At 34.2% G+C, this 10,689-nt stretch overlaps 1 protein-coding gene across 4 annotated transcripts in view; it reads right to left on the bottom strand.

Moving 5' to 3' along the window:
• Positions 1-448: 448 nt before the first annotated feature.
• Positions 449-10,689, bottom strand: part of LOC139595644 (heparan sulfate glucosamine 3-O-sulfotransferase 1-like) — a 44,008-nt gene continuing 33,767 nt past the window's right edge. For all 4 annotated transcript variants that reach the window (XM_071439175.1, XM_071439174.1, XM_071439173.1 and 1 more), the window contains exons 2-3: positions 1,790-4,145; positions 449-755 (exon numbers count right to left, since the gene is read on the bottom strand). In XM_071439175.1, the coding sequence (XP_071295276.1) occupies positions 3,097-4,026 (930 nt within the window). In that variant the 5' untranslated portion in view covers positions 4,027-4,145 and the 3' untranslated portion in view covers positions 449-755; positions 1,790-3,096. The remainder of the gene's footprint in view (positions 756-1,789; positions 4,146-10,689) is intronic.

Genomic DNA, 10,689 nt, shown 5'->3' with positions numbered 1-10,689 from the left:
AATTGTGTAAATTCATGAGATATATGTAATTTCTTAAATTGTGAACTGTCTTGTTAATAACATCTGCATACTGATTGTAAGCCTTCTGGTCTTCCCAAAAAATGGACTACTTTTGAATTCCAAGTTTCAAAACCAGTTCTTTTTATTTTACTATTACTCAAGTATGGCTCAGTGGATTGTATATTAAATTGATCTGATTACCTTCCTAAGCATGGGGGGAAGGAGGGTTTTCTTAAAGACTGTAAGAATGGAAAAGGTCAGGACAACATGAAAGAGTATTTTTCAGACCACAAATGAGAAACTGATTGAAAGTTCACAATGTAAAAATGCAGTCTTACCTCTGTTTTGCAGAGGTTGAGGTGCATGTTTTTTGACCATTTACTAAAACAAAATTTCTGGTGAGAATCTTGGTTTACATAAAACCACACCAAACCAAACCAACCCCTCATCCAGATTATATTCATATATTTATTAATACTTTATATACTTCTCATTATATTGGTTAACTCTAAAATAATATTAAATTCATTCCATCAACTCTGTTCTTCCCCAAAATGCTGAACAGGAATGAGGAGTGACAACAAATCAAACAGATATATGCATCACTAATCCATATAGCTCAGCTCTCCTTGAAATGTAAATTCCAGAAAGGGACTTGCATTTTCAAAGATGCATGCAGCTTCTGCTAACTGGTGCTCCTGCATTCAACTCATTTAAAGATTAGCTGTAAACTTCAGAGAAGAAAGACTTGATGCCTGCAAGCATAAATATAGAAAGACATTAGAATTTTCTCCCTTCCTTTTTCTTGGGAGACTATGAAATTTAATGTGGCATATAGACGTATGAGTTTTTCAATTACTAGCATCTACCTGAAACTTTTATTAAAGTATACATTGTTTTCAAATTTGCTTCTGTAAGAAAAAAATTAAAAAACTCAAAATAAATTTTCAGAATGTATAAGAAACAGAAAGTAATAATTTTTGCCCAATATAAGCTGCATTTATGTTGCTCCCTTTGATGAAATTGGAAGGAGTTTTGTTTTTTACTGACATTGCATTGGTCGGAAAGAACCAGCCATGCTAGACAATATTGGGAATATGGATTTGGGTGTTCTCTTATCAGACTAAAGTGCTGTGTCCACAAAATAGAAAGAACCATTCTGATATGGAATCACACTGTAAATTCAGAGTTCAGAAATTTTCTGGTCTAGCTTTTTACTTGACAAAAGACAAAGAGCACACTGTTAGACTGCACAACTGTATTCATTACAGTTTGCCTATGCAATGTCCTTGTAGAGATGGTAGAAGACCAGCATAAACATTCTGTTCCTTGACTAATTTGAAACAAAAAGTTTTGTATTTCCACAGATTCTTATTTGACATTGTATTTCTTAGTGCCTCCATCTGATGAATATTAATGATTAAGAAGCCACAATCTCAGAAAAGTGGAAGAAGTAAAAGACAATTTGCACCATCTGTAGAAATCAGGGATGTAGTAAATATACTTCAGAAAGGTAATTTCAGAGATTAATTACATGTTAATGAAAATAATTTGCTCTCATACATACAGCATATTTTCTCTCATACATACATATACAAGCAGTAGAACAGCTAAAGAATAAGATTCATTATATTCTTTTTAACATTTTACATTTGTTGAGAGAATATTTGGTGAAAGATATTTCTACATAGAGTCTGATTCTATCCAGCTTCAGAAGAATACTGCTACCTGCCTAAGTAGCCCACTCATAAAGTATTAAAAGCCTAAAAATCAGCCCTGCAATACATACCTCTTAGCCTGGAAAATGGAAGAATCCCATGGTAGGAACTCCTTTAGGCTGAGCAGTGACTTAGGTAGAAGGACAGAGATGCAGGATCTTCATTGGGTTTGATGCTCAGAGTTGATTTTCTTCTTTGGTATTTATGTGTAACAAATTGTTTACATGAAAAATCAGCACAATACTGTTAAAAAATATTGAAAATAAAATCCTGATGCAGGGCTAGAAATAGTTGTGGTTCTTATATATTAACCTGAGTATGTCTGAATATTGTCTGAGATATGCAACACAAGAGTTTTTTTTAATGTTGAGACTATCCCATGGTCTGCATCAGAAATGGCAAAATAAAACTACACCATGCTTCAGGGGGCAAGCAAATAATTTTTTTTTTTTTTTAACAAGAACCATTGTGCCAATAGAGGTATATAAACCAAAGTCAGGAGAACAATAGAATAATTAGTCAGAGAGTACAAACATAATTCATATGGTAGTACTAAGAGCCTTTCCCTTCAAGAGCAAAGTGATAAAATTTATGCAATCAAATATTTGTACAGTCACTCGTTAATCGTTAGTATTTTTTTGGCATTGATTTTTATTTTAGTGTATAGAATATTAGTCTTCCTGGCATATTTTAATTTCTTTGCATTCAGAACCCTCACTTTAACCTTCTTCAAACAGTTTATATTTTTACTTTGGAGATTTTTGGAAAACACAAGATAATAAGAGTGTGGTTTAATACCCATGTTATACAGACAGGTAGCTTCTAGCTCACCTATTCAAAATTACAGGTGAAATAGATTCCTTCTATTATTAATTAAGTACTTCAGCATATTAAAGATTATGATTTATTTATTGGAGCTACTATGTATGCCCCTATTTTAACATACAATTTAAACTTATTTTATGAAAAATTCTATAAATCAACACCACTATTGTGTGGGATATAAAAAATACTAACAACAAAAAATACAGGACAGTTAGAATAATACTATTTCCAATATTTACATTTTTTACAGTTAGATGCATTTTTCCAAAACAGCAGAAATCTTGTAGAGATACACCTTTGCTAAGTTTGCTGAAGTTAATGTATTTGCATGTGAGACAAAGAAGATCAGAATATGACTCCCAGTAATCATACAAATACATAAAACTTATTTTTCCCAACATAAAGAGTACCCTTTCAACGAGTAACAGATGTGTTGTTCCAATGAAGCATATAACCAGTGTGTTAATTTCATAATACGAGTCTTTACAGTTTAGAAAGGTATGCCTGAAAGTGTGTCTCAGGGCCTTTTTAAGAAATATTGACCCCAAATGTATTAATGCCAGTCAAAGGAATGATTAACCATCCTGTAAAATTTTGCATTGTGCTCTCTGAAATAAGAATACAGTTGCTCTAAAACAGTGCTGTTAACAAGAGGATGGGGACGTCCTTTGGATTCATGTAAACATCTCTCCCTCCCATCACTTCTGATGCAGTAGAATCCCTTGGTTTGGTTAAAATAAAAATTAGAAGACATAATTCGGGATGGAAGATTTAGAAATCTTTCAACTTTTTGTAATTCAGGAAGAGGGTCCTTGATCAAAGTATTTCCATCCACTATGTGAATCTGATCCAAACTGAAATGCTTAAGCCACTTTTCCATATGGACATCATATAGACTTCTCTGAATAGCTTTGTATTTGGTATTAAGCACTCCATTCTTAATAACAATATCTTCAAAGAGCTGAACAGGCTTGTGACTTTCTACTCTGTTGTAATACACTTGGGTATAGTCAGATATAACTCTCTCAGTGGGATCTCTTAGAATGAGCAGCAGTTTAATGGAGCTATTCATGTCATGAATTCTTCCTGGAGCCTGTGGTGAGGTAAAATAACCTGGTGTTTTCTCAATTGTAATTTGATTTCCATAAGAAAATGGCATCAGATTTCTATACCAGTCTATTCCTTTCACATAATTTTCATCCCAGTCAAAGAAGTGGACTTCTGTAGCTGCCACCACAATGTTAGGATGAATATCCAACATTTCCAGCAAAGCTCTGGTCCCTCCTTTACGAACTCCTATGATGATTGTCTGAGGTATTTGTCTGCTTGTGCCAGGAGGTCTCACCTGTGCTGAATAGTGCTCACTTTTATTGCTGAATAATCCCACTTGTGACTTCAGTGTTTCCATCAGTGCCCCATTCTCAACAGGAGCACCCCGAGCATGAGTCAGCAGAAGATAAGCTGACACGAGTAGGAAGGCCATGTGGAGAGGAATAATTATTTCAAGATAATGTTTTGCTCAATTAATGAAAGAATAGGTGAGTCCCCTTTTGAGATGGTTGGCAGAACCCGTGGTAAGCACACAGCAAGCTTCTGAAGCATCTGCAAAAGAAAATAAGACAAATCAGTGATTATAAACTCATCATCAAAAATTCAACTCACAATTCAATTCACAAAGCTAATCTGTGATCCCAATAAGAAATTAATAAGGAAATTATTTGTTTCCCCTGAGTTTATATCAGAAGGACAGAAAAGTCCCATGTGTTGGGGCTTTTTTCTCCTTACCATGAGTGACCACTGATGGTTACTAACCTTTTAACAACTTTTATTTCCTCTGAGCAGATTAGAATTGTTTACTTGATTTTAAATCCTGACCATTTGTTGCTTGCTTTGATTTTCCTAATTATCTTCCATATGTAGCACATACTTCTCTTGTTATAAATACCGTACCCCATATGATAATAATTCCAAGGAATATTTGAATGTCAGCACCTTTCTTCAAATTCCCTGCTAGAATAATCTATTCTCGTATAAATAACAGACCTGGATGATGGTGCCACCATCTGGGTTTTAGTGAGCTATGAATCATACAAAAATAATTCTGTTTACTTAGACACAAAAACCAAAACATAGATAGAGGCAAAGTTTTGAAATCTAAGCCCATTAGAGCAGAAAACTAACTCTGTCAAACAAAAGTAAAGTGGCTAAGTGGGATCAGTGTGGGAAAAATAAATGATGCAGGGTGGATGGATTGTCTGTAACTATCCAAGTGTTGCGCTGCACAGTCATATGCGTGTTGGAAAAGTCTGGGCAAAATCAGATCTTCAGATAATATTCTGCAGTTCCTCCAAAGCTCTATATAAGACATATCCAGATGCTTTCTGGTCACTGAGAGATTTCTGCAGGGAGGAAAAGTCTGCTTGAGGCTGAACAGCTTCTTTTACTTAATCCACATTGCATATGGTCATTTTAAGAAGTGGCGAATGTTAAATATCTTCAAAATTTGCAAAAACTTCAGGCTTGCAGGTATGTGCATGTGCAGATGTAAGTGAGAGAAAACATCTATGTAACTGTGTTACTAACATTTGAAATCTCCTGGGTAACTTTTGTACATAATGTTTGAAACAGATTGCTTATGGATCTGCCATCACAACAACGGTCATAAAAAATTCAGATCAATGCAACACCTGCACTTGAACCACTGTGCTTGGATTGCCTGTTTTTAACTCTGAAAATCCTACAGGACAAATTCCCATTGAGAGGACTCTTGAGTTTCACTCCATTTCTGAGCAATTACATGATTTAAAGATTTGTGGGCTATATCTACATTCTTGTTTTGTTTTTAATGTAGCATGCAGAAAAAAGGGGTTTTTTTCCTACATTGAAGCAGCAGTCATTTAATAAACAATAAACACTTTTGGAATAATTTTGAATTATGGCTCATATTTTAAGGTAGTCTCAGAAGTGTTACAACCTTAGCTCTTTCTCCAGTGTCCACTGTCTCTTTCTTTTTCTGAACGTACTGGTCACAGTACTTCATCTCTTAGAGACAGCCTTAGAAAACACAGCTGATTCCCATTTGTCATGGCACTGAGGAGCATTCAGTATTTCTATTTAAAAATTGTTTCATTTGAGTCTTACTTTACAGGCTTAAAGACTTTAAATTTTTGATAATAACAGTCTAGGCAATGCAGCAGATTCATTAAATCTCTTTTCTAAATTTTATTGAAACCTTCTCCAGCTTCTTGGCTATCTAGGGAATGATTGTAGTCAGCCTCAAAGGGCACTACACTCCCAGTTATATAGCAAATATTAACCCTAAAATTGTCATTTAAAAAATAAACTATGACCTTTAGTGAAGAAATCTGCAGAGAACATTCCCTGTTATGTCTGAGCAAGACTTAAAGGGCAACTGCTTCTTCAAAGAGAGCACAGTTTCAATAGGAAGAGTGAGTATATGATTACTAAATATTGGAAAAGTCCAAGTACAAATTTACTTTGTAATGACAGAGTGGAATGCTGTTCTTTAGGAATTTGAACAGAGGTTTCATTTTAAAAATCACCATTTTTTCCACTAGGAACTTCACTCAGAAATTCTGTTTGAGGTTCCCAAGAGAAAAGAATGTGAGAATTTCTATGGCAGTCACAGGAGGGAAGAACAGGCATGTTTATACCAAAATCATTTATAGTTACTATTCCTTTGGATGGCAAGTTTGGGAAGTGGTAACCATGCTGTTCAGTGCTGCTGAGGGACTAAAATGGATTTTACAATAATGGCAGCTAATGCTGGTTTTGGAAAGATCCTTAGGATGCACAGCACGAAATGTGAAGCATTGCACCCCAGATGATTCCTGGAATGCCAGCTTTCAAAGAAGGGACTCCGCTTTAAGAATTTCAAGCCAAATTTTTCACAATTCACAAGGTTCCTGAATAGTTCAATCTGAGGAAAGGCACAGCAATGCATAAGATGGTATCAGAAGTAGCATTATATGATACCATGGCATTTTTCCAGCCCTGTGATGCCAGCAGGCTGGGATTTGGGAGCAGGGGCCAAGGGAGCAGTTGATCATTCTTTTAACCTGAAATTAATTCTGAAATTCTGGTGTTAGTTTGCATTCTATTAATCTTCATTGTTAAATTAAAATTCTTCCAGGAAGACTGAAGAATTGTTTTTATAAAAATCTTACAGGTTTTCTCAATTTACCACTTTCATGATAATACAGCATGTTATATATTATAAATGCACTTACACATCTATACATTAGATTACAAGTACTTTGAACTAAGGGAAGACCTGTCTGAATGTCTGCAAACAAGGGACTACTTATAAATACCAAGGTGCAGACATAAAGTTCATTATCTGATTTAAATTCTGGAACTATCCCATTTAGAAACAGTTTCATGAACTGATTCTAGACAGGTATTTTAGGGAATTTTACTTAACTTGAAAGAAAACTATTTTTAGATTTCTTGAGAGTTAGTATTCTTGAGACTAACTAGGTTAACAGCTTAAATTGAAAAAAATAGAAAGGAAGAGGGAAAAAGCAGGAATTTCTCTGAAATAAACTAAATGTAGAGTAAAAAAGAAAGAAGTATTTCATACTGGGACTCTGCACTAGTATAGACAGGGATGTGCTCTTCCTAGATCTGGTGACAGGTGAAAAAATTCTCACATTCTATTTTTAATTTTGTTTAAATAATTCAAACACACTAACATTATTTCATCCCTAACTGAGTTTTCTTGTTTTGTACACCTAAGAATCAGGTACAAATACTGAAACCCAAAGAAGACTCTAAGCTGTATGAGAAAATCATACTTATCACTGAGGAAAGATTGGTCTTCCAAAATATTCTCAGTTCACTTCTGATATGAGTGAGAGTCTGATTAATTTACCATCTGAAATCAGCAGTTCTCTGTAAGACACATTCAGGCAGCAAGTAGCAGAAGGAATTCTGCATATTCTGTGGACTGAAGTATTGTTTGAAAAAATAATTAAACATAATTATTAGCCATTTTAACCAGTTTTCAAATTATTTAGTTGTTTTAAAAATTTCTTAGAATCATTGCTAGCAAATATTGCCAGGAAATACTACAGAAAAAATCAAATTCAAAATGTGCTATAAAATTGGTTCCTAAATAGATCAAAATTGCCTTTGGGAGCAATTCTATCACAACAACATTTCAGCTTTGGCCTAAGATATTTGATTGATTTCAGTGAAGCTCTAAGATTTTAGATCCTGTGGTTAGGTTATAATTGCTACATAAATGTAAAGGTTTTAAAGAAGATTTATCACATATAATTGGAATGTTATTAGAATAATTTTTGTGTTGCTTTTATGCCTTTATGCAATTACATTTTTAGAAGATATTGACTGCCTTTTATAATGAAAACAATATATTTTACATTGGTGCACTGCACCAATGAAGAATCTGAAAGTATTCTTGTAAAACTAACCCCATAACACATGATCAGAATTACAGTGTCTTACTACCATTTTTCCCTGTTATTTGGTAGTGTTGGTGCTGTTTAGTAACATAAGGAACATCAACAGATATGATACTTATTAAGCAGAAATGTAGTTCAGAAACAAATTTGTGCTGCAGAAAGGACTAATTAAGTAAATAGTACCTTGGGCTGCTGTTTCTTTTATTTTTTAAAACCTAGACTAGACTTGAGAAGCTGTTATGCTGGCTGAAAAATCATTTTAATATTACAGAACTGTACTAAACACCCTTAACTGCTGCACTGTACTCTGAAAAAAATTCCAAGCGTCTTATGATTTATCTTGCTTTGGGATAAAGTACAAAATCGTTGGGTAAACCTACATATATTATTACTAATTTATAACATTATTAGTTCCTAATAATAGTTCCTGTATTACACTGCCTGTAATTCTTTTCATTGGAGAATTCTGCAGCACTCTGTGTTAATGAACTGCCTGCAACTGATTAAGGCACCATTCCCACCTTACAGGAAATTGCAGCTGACCAATGGATAGATCCAGTTCAGGAGTGCAAATGCCTTGGAAAGTCAGGCTAATCTGATCTGCTCAAGGTCACATAGCAGGTTTATAGTCCAACCAAGAATAAAAACCCCAGGGCTTCTAATTCTCCTTCCAATTCCCTTTTCAATTCCGACTTCGTGCCATTCCATAGCAGCCTCTCCCAACCCTTATGATAACTTATAGCTGGAACACATGCTGAACTGAAAAACAAAGAGGTTTCTCAATGTTTCAGCATAAAACTCAACTTTTTTTTTTTTTTTAATAAAGCTGCTTCTTTCCACTTGCTCCTCACCAAAAAAAAAAAAAAAAAAAAAAGAATCAAGTACTAAAAGTACTAACTACAAACTCAGGATTTTGTTGTTTCAAGGCTTTTGTGCAGAAATACTTCTGTTGGTGACTGAAAACTGCAGCAATGGGGAGTAGTCAGAGCAAATATAACAAAGCACTAATTTTTGTCTTGATTTTTAAAAATATAATGGGATTCAAAATAAGGTACAGCTTTTCCTGTTAATTCCTGTTAGATACAAACATATCCTGACACAAAGATCAATCACTGAGAAGAGTACAATGCAAATATGTTAAGGCTTACTGGCACACAAACTTACTGGCACAATTGAACAGCTCAATTATATCTATTATATCTCTGTAATTAAGAACATCTTTAATGCTGACAATATAAAAAAGCAATTCCAGCCTAAATGTATTCACAACCAAAGGTCAGATAAGGTGAACAGCTTCAGAAATTTCTGGAAGGACAATCATAATGTGATGTCAGTTAGACCCATGTAAAGTATCCCTATACAGCCTGGGTTATGTAATAAATAATTCTCAACAACAAAAATATAATTCTAAAAGTTTTGGAATATCTGAAATTAGGCTGGTGGCTTTCCTTTAGTAAAACTAGAATTAGTTACATAGCATAAGAAATGCAAATCTGCACTCAGTATGGTTTATACATTTTTTAAAAACAGGCAAATGAATTATCCAGGGCATATAGGACACATTGCTTAAGAGAATCCAGTATCAATATATTCAAATCCAATAACGTAATGACTAAGTCAATTAATTCTAAGCATTAAATATTAGAAATAATACTATCATCAAAAGTCCTCTTCAGAATACCTTAATTCTGATTATAATATAACTTATGAAATACTGGATATTTGAAAATATTTTGCACATGTCCAATCGTTGAACAGAAAAGTTTCCTTTTTTAATATTAATTGGAAGGAAATGCAGTTCAGCTACTTCTATCCACACATGTGAGACATGCCTAGGCAGAGTTCAGGGGACAATGAAAGCACATTTCTGAGTGTGAAAAACATAAAAAAATTTGGAAAAGTTTCCTGTGTAGAAACAATTGTGAGTCTTAATTTTATTACAAGCAGAGCAATTACTTTAGGTCTATGTTAGAATGAGACCAATCAGGGCCAATTGAATAACTTTAGAGCTGTGCCCTAGAAATGAGATTTCATTCAGGAGAATCCTAACTTACCTATTCCATGAGACTAAAGACTATGTGGGAGAGTTATCCCAGAGAGATAACCCATTATATGGCATGAAAGTGCTCTGCTACACTTTTATGCTCTGCTCCAAAGCAAGAGTAAAGTAAGAGAGAGTAAAATACAACACTGAAGTTTTGTAACAGCTGCAAGTTCAGCTCAGTGATCTCTTTTCATACAAGGAGCAGAGGACAAAGTATGAAAAGGACCACAGACCCAAAGCCAAATAAACATTGCAGCAGTTCATGTTGCTGATTAAGAGTCTTGTGGGCACCTAAGAATTTTGTTCACTTTCATTTTACTCAAACTATGGGTGTATTTTTGTTAGGGAGATGCACTAAAATTTCCTAAATGAGGTAGTACCTAAAAACCCATGAACCCACAGACTGTTCAGAAATGCTGCCTTGCTGTTGTAACACCTCATTGGGTAATGAAAAAGTTTAAAGGTTTCTCTTTAAGCATCAACATAAAATATATGTTAGCACAAAGAAAGACAAAGACATTAACATTTTAAAGTCCTAATCTCAGCAGAGAATTTATTTGTGTGAGGTTTTTCTAATGAGATTGCAGTTTTATAACAGCCAACAGTTACTACCTTACAGGAATAAAAACAAAAAAAAAGGAATAAAAAAGGAAAT

This window comes from Agelaius tricolor, unplaced genomic scaffold (genome assembly GCF_023055355.1).
Source record: "Agelaius tricolor isolate 1412-34295 unplaced genomic scaffold, bAgeTri1.0.p SCAF_13, whole genome shotgun sequence".
NCBI lineage: Eukaryota > Metazoa > Chordata > Aves > Passeriformes > Icteridae > Agelaius > Agelaius tricolor.
This window is presented reverse-complemented; position numbering and strand designations above follow the sequence as displayed.